Source organism: Ochotona curzoniae, unplaced genomic scaffold (assembly GCF_017591425.1).
Source record: "Ochotona curzoniae isolate NIBS_2020 unplaced genomic scaffold, NIBS_Ocur_1.0 contig_2723, whole genome shotgun sequence".
Lineage (NCBI taxonomy): Eukaryota > Metazoa > Chordata > Mammalia > Lagomorpha > Ochotonidae > Ochotona > Ochotona curzoniae.
The window spans coordinates 4075001-4092822 of NW_024465573.1; the positions used below are offsets into that span (position 1 = coordinate 4075001).

The 17822-nt window shown below is 47.7% G+C and overlaps 1 protein-coding gene across 1 annotated transcript in view; it reads right to left on the reverse strand.

Moving 5' to 3' along the window:
* Positions 1–17822, reverse strand: part of SORL1 (sortilin related receptor 1) — a 165241-nt gene that overhangs the window by 130240 nt on the left and 17179 nt on the right. Inside the window, exons 2-5 of the mRNA XM_040976801.1 lie at positions 17492–17608; positions 11995–12120; positions 3530–3691; positions 911–978 (exon numbers count right to left, since the gene is read on the reverse strand). Coding sequence (XP_040832735.1) covers positions 911–978; positions 3530–3691; positions 11995–12120; positions 17492–17608 — 473 coding nt within the window. The remainder of the gene's footprint in view (positions 1–910; positions 979–3529; positions 3692–11994; positions 12121–17491; positions 17609–17822) is intronic.

Here is a 17822-nt window from a genome sequence, read left to right on the forward strand (position 1 = left end):
TTAGGAAGTTGTCCAAGAACTTCAAGATTCCCAGATGGATTCCCTAATGGATGGAAAAATGCAAACCACTCCCCCCACCAAGATTGGCATTGTGGCACAGCAAGTTAAGCGGTTGTCTATGACACCAGCATTCCATATCTGAGCACTGGTTTGAGTCCTGCCTCCTCTTCTGGCTTACAGCCCTAGGAAAGCAGAGGAAAGTGGCCCAGGCACCTAGTCTGCTGTCAGTCACAGCGGAGACTCAGATGGAGTTCCAAGCTTGCAGTTTCCATCTGGCTCAGCACTGATAACTTAAGCTATTTGGGGAATGAACCAGAAGATGAAAGATCTTTATCTGTCTTTTCCTCTCTGTCTCTCAAATACATTTTTTGGAAGATTTGTTTATTTGAAATGTACAGTGACAATGAGAAAGGAAGAGTTCGACTGAGAAAGTTCTTTCATCTGCTGGTTCATTTCTCAAATGGCTGCAGAAGCCAGGGCTGGGCCAGGGCAACGCCAGGATCCAGAAGCTCCATCCAGGCCTTCCATGTGGACACAGCATCCCAAATACTTGCGCGGTCTTCCACTTCTTTTCCAGGTATGTGAGCAAGGAATCAGATCGGATATGAAACAGCTAGGACAAGAACAGGTGCCCAGAGAGGATGTTCGCACTGCAAGTGATGGCTGAATCAGCAGTACCACAACCCCAGCCCCCAAATCAATCTTTCAAAAACCCAAAAAGCAGAGGTCTCATCATTCCTTTCATATACGACCTTCCTTTTTCATTCCCCTGCCACTGATGTCTAACTCTCAGTCTGGAAAATTTCTATCCTCAGCTAAATGCCTCACATTTCAGGTGAGAATAGATCCGTCCACTATGAAAAGGCTGGAACTGAAGACAGACCCTTAGATCAGTGGCCACACAACTTACCAAGAAAAGGACTTCACATGCTCCTGAATCATGACCCAGGTCTGGCCAAAATCATCCGACTTCCACAGCTGCAAAGATGAAAACAAGAAGTAGGTGTGATGTAACCTGAATGGCATCACCAACCCAACAGTGAAATTTGGTGTTACGCTGCCCAGGATCTGTGCACACAGGCACCCAGGTCACCAGAACCAGCTCAGGTTGGTCCTTCCAAAACCAAGCTCCGCAGGAGGGAAGCACACACCTGCACTTGCGCCTCTGTGTTCTTTCTCATAGGCACAAAAGCTTTCAACATCACCCAGAAGGGGAAACAGTGTGATCTGCTTTCCACGTCCTGATTGCCAGAAACCATTTCACGCAATCAGGAAAGGCACCCAAGCAGTGGCATTTCCGATGGAAGGAGGGGAAATGTTCTCACAAATCTATAGTGGGGTAGGCAGCACTGGCTTAGCAAGTAAGACATTCATATCTCTTAACCCAGGGTGTGGGTCTGACATTTGTCTTGGGTTCCTGCCTCCAGCTTCCAGCTCATGCAGATCCTAGGAGGGAGCGGTAATAGCTTAGGTTCCTGACACCCCCACGGGAGACCCGGATTGTATCCCTAGCCCTATCCATCGAGGGCATCTGGAAATTGAGCCAGTAGGTGTGGGCTCACTCTTGTTCTCTCTCTCTCCCAAATGGATAACTGTTTAATTAAAAAGAAAACAATTTATATAATATTTGCAGTAGATAGCAGCATTCTTCAAAACAGCCAAAAAGTGAAAACCAAATATTCATTGATGAATGAATGGATAAGTAAAATGTGGTAGATGCACAGAATGGAATATTGTTGGCCTTAAAAACCAACAAAATTCTGACACAGGCTATAGGATACAGCATGGGTGAACCCTGAGAGCATGATCCGAAGTGGCATCAGCCAGTCACAAAAGGACAAATGCTGAATGATTCAGGTACCAAAACTGGGCACAGCCATAGAGGCAGAAAATGGAATGAATGGCAGCTCCCTGGAGTCTGAGGTCACAAGTGGGGAGGAAGGTGCAGTCAATTCAAGGTGGACAGAGTATGTTTCACAGGATAAAAGGTTGTGGTGATGGCCACACAGCTCCATAAATGAACCTTATACCACTGAATTATACACTAAAACCATGGGTAAGAGAGGGCCTAGCATTATGGCATAACAAGTGAAGCTGCCACCTGCAATGCTGGCATTCCATATTGGCACTGGACCACATCCCAGCCAGCACTCTGCTTCCCATCCAGCTCCCTGTTAATGACATGGGAAAAGCAGCCAAGGATTGCTCAGGTACTTGGGTCCCTGCCAACCACATGGGAGACCCAGATGGAGCTCCCAGTTCCTGGTATGGACCTGGCTCAGACCAGGCCATTACAGTCACTGCAGCAGTGGACCAGTGGATGAAGATGGATATATCTCTTTGTGTGTGAATGTATGTGTGTGCACATATGACTGATTTTCAAATAAGCAATAATAAGCAAAAATCTTTTTAAAAAAAACTGTTAAGACAATAAACTATTATATATATCTTACTATAATCTAAAATAAACAAATACATAAATAAATGGGAGTAGGTCTACAACAGGATTTGATAGCTGAAACTAAACGCAGAGGACACTGGCAATGTCCAGAGAGCTCGCAGGCAGTGGCACATCTGGACACAATCATTAGTAATTGACTGGCTGCTGACCTTTGTAAAAGCACATCAGCTTCCACAGAGGCAACCTGAAGGTTCCCCAGACCAGGCAAACAGGTATTAAGAAGCATGAGACCAAGAATAACAAAAATCCACCTCCACTAGTACACTGACCCAGCTCATTCTTGGGTTACTCCATCAGGCAAGCAAAAATAATGAGATCTGTGTTAAACCAGCCTCCCCCCACCCCCCGCCAAAAAAAAAAAAAAAGAAGAAGAAGAAGAAGAAACAGGCCAAGATTCCTCTAAGCCAAAACACTGAAGACTCTGCTAATCTAACCACACGGGATCTACAGGACTTACACTCAACTAATATTTTTGACTTGCCACGTCTTAACCCAGAGTGTAAATTACATTCAGGCACTCTTCTCATCTGTTAGGTTTCCTTCAAATCTGAACTTAAGAAGGAAAACACACACTTTCAGGTTGTACCCACAACCCAGGCAGACCTACACATCCACAAAGCAAGAGTACTAAATCAAGGTAACCATAGGCAAAATGGTCTGTTGAAGGTGAAGGATGGGCAAGTGAAGGAGAAAGTTGACAAGGGGCTCCCAAAGAGCTGAGATTGCAAACATTGATATGTGGCTCTCACTGGTGAAATCCCAGAGCCTTCATTTACCCTGAGGACTGAGCGGTGTCCGTGTGTGTACTGGGAAAGGTGAGCTGTTACACAACCAGGGACTGCCAAGTGCTGGCTGCTGATGGCTGGCAGCAGGAGACTGGGAGTGTCAGCAATCTATTTTCCTTTACCTGTGACAGGTGAAACTCTAGCCACAAAGGCTGAGCCTGAGAGGAGAAGGGAGGGGCCGAAGGCAAGGTCATTCAAAGGACACACAATCCACCAAGGCAGAGTGGTGCCTCAGAGCAACCCTCCCCCGACCCGCCACGCCTGCAGTCTAGCAGCTCCTTACCTGCTTGTTGGGGTGAGATCTGTCGAAGCCCAGGAGAAGGTTAGAAGCCTTAGTGTGGAGCAGGAGGTCAGCTGCCCGGAATGGGATGGAAAAGCCATGGATGGTATTGCAGAAGTCGAATGTGATCCAGAGGTACTGAATGTAAGCATCTGCAAAGATGTACTGCGGAGAGAACAAAGAAGCTCACAACAGGTCCCGGCAGGGCCACCTGACACTTCCTGAACCACATACAGGTACACACATGGGCAGAGGGCCAAGCAGCACCAACAGGATGCTGCGTCCCTACAGGGCTTCCACAAGGCTTTCTCCCCATGTCCTAGTGATCAAAAGTCACTGTGCATGCCAAGCAAATTCAATAAAGAACAGGCTGCCAAGAAGACATAAAGGGAGACCATGAAGCGGATTTGTTTCACCAGGCAACAAAGCTTTTGCAGTTTCTGCTCTCAACTTGGTTATTCTCACTGTATGGGAGTCACTGAGTGACAATCACAAGGTGGCAAGTGTCATTTGGAACGGAAAGACACCTGGTCCTCAAGCTGGCTGAATATAGGTAGAATAACTGTCTCTCCTCATAGAGTTACAGGGGAGAGACTTCCAGGAAAATCAAGTCATAAGCATCTAGCAAAAAAACCTTCTCCTACTGGCTACCCTGCCAGGCAACCATGCAGCTCTGTGGGTCAAGCTGCCACTGTGGCTGCCACACATACTGAGGGTAGGAAGCGGCTTTGGTGAGTAGGAGCCTCATCTTACTTTGCTTGGGCATAGGTGAGTGGCTTTGTACAAGTTTAGCTGGACAGTGGCTGTGGTGAAAAGACTCCTCAGGGATCAAGGTGATCCAGCTTCCCAAATACGCTCTACAAGACCCATCCTGGGCCCGACTGCTGGTGGTGCCACATGGAAAGCCAGAACTCTTTCTACGGATTGCAGCTCATGAGACACACAGGCACACCCAAGGCTAGTCACAAATGCAAGGTTAACTGAGAAAAGTCAGACCCAGTCCTATGAAGAACTATCCAGCTTGATCCACCAGACAGCACTGCTCAGAAGAGACAGGCCTTCAAGGACAATCAAGATCTTCCTAAGGAAACAACATCCCAAGTCTACAACACAAAGAAAGCAGGGAAGCACAGCATGGGTTTGACAACAAACTTGAATGCCTGGAAAAATGATTAAAAAAACAGGGCCAGGCTGGTGTTTGTGGGGCTCCGGGAGTGGGGGTAATTCCAAGGGACACTATGCAGGAAGCAGAAACTGGAGCAAGGCGGAATCCAGCTCAACACACAACAGCCGTTCACACCCCAGAAGTCAACCGAGCTGATGGAATCTGTCCAAGAACTCCTGCCCTCATCGGCTCCATCCGATCCAGCTGAACCACAGTTGGGAATCCTTTCAGCACTAATGGCCTTGACCATGACAAACAACACTGCACTTGTTCCCATGCTGCTTTCACAGGTCTTTACTACTTTTCATGCACAAACTCTCTTGCCAAACCCAGACTGCGAACTTCCCAGGGACATATTCTTATGTGTTCTTTCTCTTGTATTTCCTCCCTAGCCTCTAATGTAAGTCTCCACACTCTACAGAAGCCTAATTAAGTCTAACTGGAAAAGGTAGTCAATGTTCTGAAGGCAAACGCTACTCCAAGCCAATGCAAAGTTATGAAAACAATGATGATCCTTTGAGGATTTCCATCATGATAATACTCCCTAGAAATAATACAGCCCATTTTCCTGCTCCCAAACCATCTTGGTTATTGGGAAATGGAGCACTTCGTTCATGAAAATGCATTCCAGGGTTTCCTGCAGTTTCACATAGAAGAATCTAAAAAATCACATACCCAGCCATAGCAGTTAGTGTTATTTATGATAATAGCTCAATTTTTGCAAGAACATTTAGTCTGTGCCAAGCACTGGGCTCAATGTTTTGCATGCCTTACCTCATTTAGTTCATTCAGTACTCACAGCAACTTGATGCTTTGGGTATTATTGTTAGAACCTCTCTTCTAATAATGAGGGCACTGAAGCCTAGAGTGGCTAAATGCCTAGGGTGTTGCTAGATGGGCAGCATTTATACCCACGGCTGGCTGGGCCAGGCGCTTTTCTGAACCATCCATCAATGTCACCTCTTCCCTTGTAACTAAAAGGCAGCATGTCTTGAATTCACAGGTCTCCTACAGGATTATCTAACTCATTTATGCATCAACTCTCCTAACCCACTCTGTTTCTACTGAAAATTCTCTCTGCCTTCCCTCCTGCAATTCCCCACTCTCAACCCTCCACTGTTCACCTAAGTCTCTGTCTCCATCCTGGATGTCCTTTGCCACCGCCTTTGTCACCTACTCCACTCCCTGCCGCTAACCCAGCCTGCCCTTCCACATGAATTCAACCACTGCCTCTATGAAGAATTTGCAGAGACTCATAATTTGGATGTGATCTGTTCCCCAAAAACACCGTATATTGAGAAGTGGAGGAACCTTTATGAGGCACTGGGTCTGGCCTACTGGGGACTCAGCACTGGGAAGGGATTCATGTCACTCTTTGGGGCCCTGATTGGCTCTCTCAAGGATGCTCTAAAAAAAAAAACCATATCAGCCTCCTCTGTTTTCTCTGGCTCTAGTCTCATCATATGCCTTCTCCAATTCACATATGTTCAGTGCCATCCACCATAATATAATGTAGGCAAAAAGGACCTCAGCAGACAATAAATCAAGGAACTACCTGACTTCAGTCTTTCAACTTCCATAACCATGAGCTCAGTAAGCCTCTTTTCTTTATAAAGCACACAACGTTGGGTAATCTGTTATAATAACACAAAATAGACTACTGAACTGGCTTTCAAATCTACAGGCTACCCCTATCTTATGAGATTTACTTGCATTACCTTCTTGACCTTAGCCTCTACCCTTTGATGGATCAAGATACACTACTATGTCTAAAACTGCATTTTTCAACACCTCCCACCAGTACGAAATTTGCCAAGTTCCACCCACACTACACCTTTCCCCAATCCCACAACTGGCAATTAGGAATCAGGTTGGCAACTTATTTCCTTCCTACAACCATCCATTTAAATCATCTGCCTACCCTGCTATGCTTCCCATTAAAATAATTTTTAGGAATTGGTATTGTGGTATACAAGGGTAAAGTGTGGCTTGCAGCACCAGCATTCCATATGGGCGCTGGTAAGTCCCAGCTGCTCACTAATGCTTGGGCCCCAACTTCCCAGTAGGAGACAGATGAAGCTCCTAGCTCCTGGCCTGGGTCTGGCCCAGCCCCAGCCATTGCAGTCATTTGGGAAGTTAATCAGCAAATGAAAGATCTCCTTTCCTCTTCTATCCTCTCCTCTCATCTTTTTCCTTTTCTCTTCTTGCTATCACTCTCTGTGTAATCTGCCTTTCAACTAAATATATCTTTAAAAGATCATTTTCAAAAATCTGCCCTTTCCTTTTTATTCCAGGACTACCAGCATGCTGTGTGTATATTTCAAGTTATGAAATACTTGGAGAGTGGTATAAGTTTGGTTGAGCAAGCAAATTCACCACTACATAGTTACCTTTCTAGAACCTTCCCTAAGCTTTCCTCTCCAGCCCATCATGGCCTCTCATGGCCCAACAAGATGCCATTCAGCTACTCCCTGGCTCCCAAAGTTCCTCAAGACAAAAGAATCTCTCTTCCCTGTTGAAATGGACCTAGCTGACCTCCCAAAGCAGCTCAGTGCAAATCTTCAAACCATGGGAAATCTCTCCACTCACTGTCCTGCTTGGGAAGCATCTGTTGGCCCCTGGAAGTTTCTGCCAAGTCCCTTCTCAAAACTTAGCAACTCTACCAACTCTGCTATCTCCACAGTGCCCACATGCCCATCCTGGAAGCACCATTCCTAATCCCAAGTACCCACAGACACTTCACTTTTCTGACCCAACCTTATCTGGTTTTCCCAGCTCTAATTATTTCCTTTATTTCTTCATTTCAGTAGAGAGACAACAGCTTGATGAGTTCCCATGTCCTGGCTTACTTCCCAAAAGCCCACATCCACCAAGGCTTGGTTGAGCCAAGGTTGGGAGCTGAGACATCAGTCCAGGACTCCCACAGAGGCATCCAATCTCTTGAGCCACTGGTACAGCATCAGCACAAAACAGGAATCAAACCCAGGCACCCCAATGTGGGATGTGGACATCTTAAGCAGCATCCTAACTGCAAGGCTAAATGTCCATCCCCCAGCTATAACTAGCTGCAAACACCATACATCACTGTAGCATACAAAGCTTCACGCTGGGACATACATGCCCCTTACGCACATGAGGAACATATGCAATGTTCTAGTCTGCTTGAAGGCTCCTATACTGCCTGGGTGCCGAGTTTACTAGGTGCCAAGACCACAGATTTGCCAACAGAACTGACCTACTGAGTGTTTCCTAGCTGCCACTGCAAGAGCGTGTTCACGTTCCCTAAGCCATCTAGTATTCCAAAGGAGTTTCTTCCTTCGGTTGGAAGCTGTGTTTCCTCTGGACATACAAAAATCTGTAGGAAGACAGCAATCAAAGCTTCAAGAGGTTCTGGTAGGTTGTCAATGAGACTTCTCACAAGAGCAGAAACCATGAGAACTTTGAGAGGAGAGGGGAGCACCAAAGAACAGCCTTTTAGCAACCGAAAACCAGAGGAAAGAGAAAGAAATGTTCCACCACTTCCACCAGGCAGAACCAAGCTCTGCCTGGAAAAAGGTGGGAGCCACTCTCCCATTTGCTGCCATCAGGGCTACAAAGCCCAACTGCACGTTCAGGGGCCTCATCTGAACAGTGTAGACATCTCTAGACACTGCCTCGCTGAGCACAGCACTCAGGCTGGTGGAACTGCCAGGTGGCCAGAGCTGCACAGAGTGGACCAAGAAGAAGGAAGTAGGCCAGTAGGCCAATACGAAAATAGATAGACCTAACCACTTCCAGCATTATCACAAGGCAGAGCCGGGAGACAGGAGCTGGACGCCTGTGTCCCCCCTTCTCACCCAGCCCACTGGCACTTGCTCCCCTCAGGATGTCCATGCTGCCCTCTCCTAACGTCTGATCCTCCCACAGCAGCTGCCAACTTTGATTTCAAACATTTCCAAAGCTCCTTGGCAGCCCCTTAAAACCTCTGCCCAGGTGCCTTGCATGCAGCCAGCACCCAGCTGCAGACAGCAAGGCGCCCGGCCGGTGTGTGCTGTCTCAGGAAGTGGTAAGTCTGGTAGCTCAATTTGCTCTCCAGAGGACAAAGGTAAAAGTCACAGAAGCAATCAACACAATAAGAGTCATCATTTCCTTCCGGAGCCATTGGGGAGGGGCACAGCCATCTCTGGGGATTCAGAACTCTCCAAGGAAGGCTGCCTCCCTGTTCACTCAGCCGGCTCCTGGCCACTGTTCCAACATTCAGCAAGCTCTCCAGCACAGCTGCCTTTCTTTGTTCTATTGCTCCACTCACACCAACTCTGAAGCCTCTCCCACTCCATTCAGCAGACAGGCAGACAGCACTGGGAAGGATCTAGAGATGTCTGACTACAAGGCAGACAGCACTTGGCCTACCAAGCCAGGCAGACCCAAAACTAATCCCTGGGCTTCTCCTTTCCTCCTGTTCCAACACCACAGCCCTGCCCTAGGCCTTCTCACACCCAGTGCTGCAAAGCTCTGATCCTCTGCGCGCACCAAGCCTTCTCCTGCAGATTCAACACCATCTTTCACACCTTCTGACTCCTCAGCCGTCACTCACCACAAACCCACAACCTGCAGACAGGAAGGAGGGAGTGCCTGCCTGCAGTACTGTTGTGCACCGGAGTGTGTGGCGAAGCCAGGACCAGGGGAGCTTAAACAGAAACTTGGTGGAGGGACAACATGGGCACACACAGGCTACAGCTTCAATAAGGGGCCTGCTGTGAGACGATGTGCAAAAATAATGACAAGATAAGGGCAACCTGATAAAGTAACACAAGTGCGATTCAACCCTTGAGAGGCAAGGGGCAAGGAAAGGTAACCACAGAAGGGTCAGCCCTGCCAGCCAGCAGGACCCAGAGCACAGCTCTAACCTCTCCTAAGCCCAGAGCACTGTGGGTAACGCAGCCGCCCTCCCCACTGCCACCTCTGGGAGCCCTCCAGGACCAGGCCAGGCCGGCCCCAGCACCGTGGATTGGAAGGAAACAGAGGCGGGCTCTCTGGGCTGCAGAGCCAGTTCGCACCGACAAACACAGTCACCTGGCTTTTCAGCTCAGGTGGACTGGTAAGCAGGACTGCTCCACTGAGAAGGCCAGGCAGGGCTGATGTTTAACCAGTCTGTGTCAGTAATGATTATTCCCCTTGTTACAAAACAATCGCTCTGGACCAATCGGTAATGAGCGTTGCCCTGAAACCTGGGAGTGGCCCCTGCCGAAGCCCCAGAAGCCTGGCCCCTTTTCACAAAAAAAAAAAGTCCCAGCACCACCATCAGCTACCCCAGTAGGGGGCTTCTGGGACCCAGCTCCCTCCAGACACAGTTGGCTGTGATGGATCACACCACTTATTTTGAAGGCATGGCCAGCTAGGAGACCCCCTGCGACCTCAGAGGCCAGCAGGAGGGCCTGCAAAGAGGGTTTGCGGACAGGTTCCTTTCTAGGGGAAACCCAAAGCAACAGGGGCACTCACCACAGAAAGCTTTTACTTCTCATGTGGTTTTCTGTTTTTCTACAGAAAGTCTTTCCCTAACAAGGGTGAGGAACATCTTCCCCAAGGGCCATAAAAGGCCTGTGAAATCATCTGGCTTGGCCCTGTCAAGGCAACCACAGGCGGGACTCAAATTTACTAAATCTCTACCAAGTTCATTTTTCAGGTGATGATTTTGTATGCCTCACAAATTAGGTTACTAAACACTCAGACCCTGGAAGCTAGTAGTTAAACACCGGTAAACTTTTAGAAGTTCACAAAGAATGTGGGAGGGGTGATCCGAAGATCAGCCCCGAAGACTGATGGGACCCCACCATTTTAGACCTACCACAGCTTTAAGTAGTTGCTTCCCTTAGGGTTCCGTTGCCTTAAGTTTCTGTTTCATTTGCCCTAAGTTTTGGTTTCATTTTTGTAAAGTCTTGTGCTATTTGATTACACGCCCAATTTTGTACCTGACAACCCTACCCACCAATCCCTTGCGCCCTAAATCCCCAGCCCTGCTTCCAGTGCATCTTACCAGTCCCTGCAACCCTGTACTCTCAATGCCCGCCCCTATGTTCTCATTTTCTCTCTCCTTCTCTCTCCTCCCCCACCTTTTGTAGGCTTGAGGCCCTCTTTCTCCCCCACTGGGACCCTTCTGTCTCTCTCTGTCTCTCTCTGCCTTTCTCTGCCTCCTCTGTTCCTTCACACACACACACACACACACACACACACACACACACACACACACCCGTCGAATAAAAATCCCGTGTGGCTCGCTGGCATCTGGTGTCTTGGGTAAATGGCAAAAATTTCTAACAGAATGGGACTGCAAGATGCATTTACTTGGGTGCAAAATAAATTTTAAAATAAACTCTCTTCATAGCATGTATTACACATAAGCTTTTCAAAGCACCCCCAAACAGCCACCAAAGCTAAGGACAACTGGACCAAGACAGCCGCGTTCCTGCCTCCTGCCACCTCCTTGGAGCTCCAACGCAAACCGCCCCGACAGAAGGTGCTAACCCAGGGCCGTGGGCTGGAAGAACCAAGCAGCTCTGCTACCTTGCCTTTCTTTTCTACATTGATAAAGGTTCAGAGAGCAGTGAGTGAGTAGCAACCACCTCCCCCACCTCCCCACACACACAACCAGCAGCGGGGCAGCTGCCCTTGGGAAACACTAGTTAAGCTGTACCTGGGAGTCATTTTTGCCACCTGTGAGTCAGACAGTTTAATCACTGGCAGATTTTCTGGGGTTCAGCCTAACATCGTTTGTCTAGAGAAACGAAGCCTGACCAGTGCTTAGTCAATCTGATTATGCACAGACCCACCCTGCCATCACAAAATCTCAAGTTAGGGGAACAAAAGGGAGGGGGCCCAGCAAGTTAGCCTTAGTGGCTAAAGTCCTTGCTTTACATGCACCAGGATCCCATACAGGTGCTGGTTCTACTCCCAGCGGCCCCACTTCCCATCCAGCTCCCTGCCTGTGGCCTGGAAAAGCAATCAAGGACAGCCCAAGGCCTTGGGACCCTGCACCCACGTGGAAGACCTGGAAGATGTTCCTGGCTCCTGGCTTCAGATCGGCTCAGCATTGGCCATTGCAGCCACTTGGGGAATGAATCAGCACATGGAAGATCTTCCTATCTGTCTCTCCTCTTTGTAAATCTGACTTTCCAATAAAAATGAAAAATAAATAAATCTTTAAAACAGCAGGAAGCAGCGAGGCCAGGAAAACCAAGAGACTGCATCTCACGGAGCCCACTCCAGGACAGCAAGCTTGCAAAGCACAGCCACAGAGACAGGACCTTGGGGACAGCCAGATTCTTACCCGTTTGTTATCTGCAGGGCTGTGGTAGAACTGGGCCACTACGGCCTCTGTGTTATTTCCAACGCCGAAGTTCAATTTCTCTGAGATCTTATTGAATGACTTTCCATAGTCATAAGACACATACACCTAGAAGAGAGAGAAGGGACGAAGAAGAAAAAAACAGATGATCAAAAAAAAAAAAAAAATCAAGCAGAACAAACACTCTTGTTACCTCAACTTTCAAATGTCCCACATCCCAGGATCATGAACGTGGCTCCCATTATATTAGTCCCTGCTGTCGTGAAATTACAGAAATTACTACATAAAATCCACAAAGGTACTTCTAGAGTGATCACCGAGGATGTGAGGAGCAAAAATCATGGGAGCACGGTAGCCACGTGCCCCTTTCCCGGGGGACCAACATAAACTGTGGAGTCCTGACCCAGGCTGCCTGCCTTCAAAGTCAGTATTTCAAGGTCACTCATCCACCTTGGGTTGGGATGGTACAATCAAAACCACCAGAAATTTCTGGATCCAGACTTTATCTACTACCTGTGAGATATTAACATAGTCAAGATACTGAGCAGGTTAAAATCAAGCCTAGTCAACAACCATAATCACATATTGTTAAGTTATCAAATAATTTATAGGAAAGATAGTTAAGACAAACAAAAAAGGAAAAAAATGGCAGGATCCCAAGAAGCATGGGAATAAGCAGCCTCATCCCGGAAGGTGTATCCCCAGTCATTCTCATTTGATTCAATAGCACACATGGTTTGAGGGTTCGGGCAATCCAGTACTATATGAGCACTAGATATTCTCACACGGTATGACAACTCAGTGAGCACGTCAACCTGTGTCTGCCAACAAGGCCGCATGGAAACAGCAGAGGAGAGCAGGTCTGTACAAAGGCAACTGAGGCCACATGGCAGCCGTTAATATTTAATAGTTGTCAAGTCAGAAGCACCTAACAGACTCTGACTTTATGCGGGTCACTGCGGGCGGAACTGTGAGATACACAAAACAGGGGCTCCTAACAACCAAACAGAATGGGGCAGCCCACACTCCAATAGGGTAGGAGTTCACAGAGAACCCACGTTGGGGAAAGACAAAACAGAACTGTCTCGCTTGCATTCTCCTGGCCAGGCAGGGACATGAAGAATCCTGCTGTGGTTTAGTTGTTGCATGGAGCAAGTGCATGCCTCTCAGGAAGGGAACTAAGGCCCTTTCCTGTCCCCACACCTCATGTGTATAATAGGGTAACACTTGCTACCCTATTATATTACTACACTGTGTACTCTATCTCTCTCTTCATCTTTAAAACCCTGCAGGTGCAGTAGTCATTTGGCCAAGCAGTTAAAATGCGAGTTAAGACACCCTGTTTCACAGCAGAGCACCTGAGTGGATGCCTGGCTCTAATTCCCAATCCCAACTTCCAGGAACCTGGAGCCTGGGAAGCAAGGGATGATGGCTCGAGTAACTGGGTTCCTGCCACCTGCGTAGGAGACCCGGATTGAGTTCCCAGCTCTCAGCTTTAAGCCCACTCACTCCAAAACCCCTACAGATTCTGCAGGCACTTGGAGAGCGAGGCAGCACATGAGAGGACTGTCTGGAGCCCGTTCATACTCTCTCCCTCCACCCCATCCAACTCTTTGTCTCTCAAATAAATACATAAAAACCCTGCAAAGTGGTCTTACTCTTAGTGCACCTGTATCAACACAGGCACTCAACCAAGTTTTCTGGAAAGAATTAAGTCTTATCAGCCAAAGAATAAATGAATGTGTTACACAAATAAAACAGAATGAGTTGAATGAACCATGAATGATTGAGAACACAATCATCCGTCAGTCTGTGGGAACAGGGTCTGTGATCCCCCATCCCCAAATACCACAACCCATGCAGATCCCAGATCCCTTCTATAAAATGGGCAAGTATTTGTACAGAATCTGGGTACATCGTCCCATAAACCTCAGATCACCTCCAGACACATAAAAAATCTAGCACAATGCACAGTTAACAGAAATAGTAAAATGACACAGAACAAAAGTCTATATAGGTTCAGTGCAAAAGCAATTTTTTTTCAAAGGCTTTCACTTCATGGTTCATTGAACCCTTGGATACACAGGACCCCCTATATAATCCAGGGGACTGGAGGGTAACAGGAGAGGAATATAAGATACAGAAGGCATCACACTGGCAGTGCTCCAACCGCTTCACAGCGCTGCTTCTCACTGGTTTAATACGCTACAAATGACTCAGCAAGACACTGGGCAACAGATTCAAGTCTAGACATGTGGGCAGGGACCCAGGATAGGCACTCCGCACTGGCTCCCAGAAAAGACCACAACGTAGGGAACAAGGCTTTATAACTACTACCCCAATGACAAGTGAGAGGATCAGAAGAAGGTAGACCCCAAGGTTCAAGGCAAGACCAAGGCAGGAGTGCTACCTAACTTTCTGACTGCATGGCCTGAACAGAGAATGACACCAATCTCCCAGGAGCCAGCGAGGTGTTAGTGAGCAGACCCTGCTCCCACTCACTCCTACTAGATGCCAAGGCACACATCACAGCATACATCACAGCACCCAGGGCTCTTGAGCACCAAGTCCCATCAGTCACGGCATCCTCCCTGCTTACTTCTGACCTGATGGTGGATTCTAAGCTGGGGTAGCTCCTTGGGTCAGTTAGGTTGCATCTGACTAGTTTATAAAATATGCTGGGCATAGGTGGGCATCAAAAAATTCTTGGAAAATTTACATCATCTTTGACTCTCATTTTTTCCCAATTTTCCAACATTTTTTAGAAGCCCCTGCATGTATATATACAACCAGAGCAGAAACACAGCTACGAAGGAGTAAGATAAGCAATATCTAGTGTTCCCATTCACAGATTTCTCAAGGAGAACAATCAGGCAAGTCATCACATGAAGATTCTTTTTTCCTCTCTCTCTGTTTAAGAATAAACTCTCCACATCCACCCCTTCCCTACGCTGCATATGCGTGGCCTGGGCTCTTCTCCGGGACTGGCAGAGGCCTGCCATGTGTAGGTTCTTTCCCTGCTGGGCTGTGGACCAGGTTCTCAGCCTTCTTTAAGGCAGGACTGGATGGTGACAGCTCTGGCACCACCCCCTCCCACTTCTGAGTCATCATTTATTTTTGCATTAACTTTTCACATCAGAACAACTCGGCAGCCTCTGCCAATTCTCTAGGGCCATTGGTATACACATGCAGGAAATGTCTGCCACGCCGATTTATTAACTCTGGCCATGAGTGGGTTTTCCATTTTACTCCAGAACAGTTTATCACTTTAAGTGTCCGGCGGGCTCTTACTTAGACACATCCATACCTCCAGGCTGAGGAAGAAGAGTTGAGTTTGAACAGATGGGCAATGCTGCTGAGCCCAACCACCCTGTCTGATCCAGGACACAGGGGATGCCAGGACGTGGGGCTTTCAGTACAAAGACCCTTCAGACAACACCACATTCTCACACACCAGATGCATGCAAGACAGGGTCTCAACTCCCATCAGTCCTGACTTCTTCAAGTCCTGGGGTCCTGGGCAAGCCCCTCCATGCTGCAAAGCTTCTGTTTAAAACAATTGTAAGATCTTGCAGGAATTTCACACATAGACACTATATATATATATACACATAGATATTATCTATGTATGTATGTGTATATATTGTATATTATCTATATTATATATCTATATTGTATGTTATATATTATAGCAATATATAATATAGATAATATATAATGTCGATATAATATAGATAACATCTATATTATATATTATCTATGTATATATGTATATTATCTAGGCAAAGAATTGTTTTTTTATTTTTATTTATTTGACAGGAAAAGAGACCAAAAGAAAGAGCCCCCATCTACTGGTTTACTCACAAAAAGCCCATAATAGCTAGGACTGGGCCAGGCAGAAGCCAGGAGCCAGAAACTCAAGCTAGGTGTCCCATGCGGGTAGCAGGGACCCCAGCCCTCGAGCCCTCACCTGCTGTGGCAGGGTATACATCAGCAGGAAGCTGCATCAGAAGCAGAACCGAGACTCCAACCTAGGTAGTGACGTGGGATGTGGCTATCTCAACAGCTACGCCAAATGCCCACCACCTGGCAAAGAGTTCTTAAAATCCTAAAGACTTATCAACCTAGATATCTGTTTCCCATGCTCTAAGAAGATACCTCCAGGCAGCAATGAGTGGCTACAGACAGCCTCTCTGGGCCCCCAGGCATTCACAGGGGCTACCTGTGGCTGCAGCCGCCACTCACAAACTCTGTTCACATTGATCAATGGGCTCCAAGCAAGTCTCGCACTGCTCTGGAGCAACAGCCCCAGGCTGTCTGTAGCTGCTATGATGTCCTACACACCCTGGCTAAACACCCACATCAACAAGGCTGTACATTCCTACAACCAGCCCTTCTGCCAGTCCTCCTCTTCTGTGGCTGCCTCATCCAACCCCCTAGAAACAACCCCTGGAGTTCACCCCAGTGTTTACCTCTGAATGCACCTACTCCAAATAGTAGGTAGACAGAGACCTTAAGGATCTCAGAGAGACCAAAGCTAGAAGTGTCAACTTCAGGCTGATGTGAAAGTGAGTCTGAAGTGAAAGGTTTCTTCTGCTAGAACACAGGTGACTGAGTGCTACAGCATGTTGTGCTGTCCACAGTCCTGCCCTGCTCCCAGGACCCGGGTCCCTGAAGCAAGGCAGGGGCTGTGTGCCTCTTCCCCACAGGAGTTCTGGAGCAAGTGGCACAGACCTGGGATCCACAGGCCAGCTCTGACCTTCAGGCATGCCTTCCCTGGCTCCCATGGTATTTGCAGAAACTATACATTAGATGCCAACTTATTAAGACTCAATAGTTTTCATATACAAATCCAGACCTCAAGGCTTCTGAAACAACAACAACAACAATAACAACAAAATCCGAAGAGCTGGAAAAACACTGGGCCTGTATCCCACATGGCAGTTAGAGCCTAGAACTGCCTAGGACAGCCTAGAATAGCCACGGACCCGCTGAAGCATTTTTTTCTGTGTCACAGTTCACTGCCCTTCCTAGTCACTCTAAACCAAGAAATACACACAAACACACACACACACACACACACACACGCACACACACATGAATATGAGATAGTTCCAACAGCTCACTCCACTGTAACGGGTTAGAGGAAATCAGAAGATGGGGAAGACCCATTTGATTCCATGTAGCTCAGTCACAGGTAGGGCAGCTCTGCCCAGGGAACACTGTGGCCCTGGGCTGAGCATCTATGACAACCCACAACAGACTCCCTTATTTCACAGAGAAACCACAGACAACATGCACCTGTCTGTAGAACTGACTGCATCTCCCCGCGTTCCACAATCAAGAGATCTATGTATGGATGTATTTCCAGATCCTCTTTCCTGCCATACAACCCATCCCACCATTTTTCCTAGCATTCAATCCCAGCGGATCAGGGCAGGGCATGTTGACAGTCCTCAGGGCAACACCCACTACTCACATCACTGCTCCTGGGCCTGGCCAATGCCAGGCTGTCCCGGGCTAAGGCCACGATCACGTTGCTCTTCTCTCCAGCCCAGTGCACCACCATCTGATTGTGGGAATCATTGAGGCTGACCTGCAAGAGACCAAGAGAAGAATTAGAGCCCGGAGGAGTACTGGCCACAAACACTGTAAATGAGGGACTCTCCTTCCCCATCACTCACACCTGAAGCACCAGGCCAAGGTACTTTAGGGTGCTTCTCCCCCACTACATGCATTTGCACCTCCCCCAAGGAGGAACAGGAGCTCAACTGCAGGAAAACCTCCTTCACACATCCTCATCGGCACAA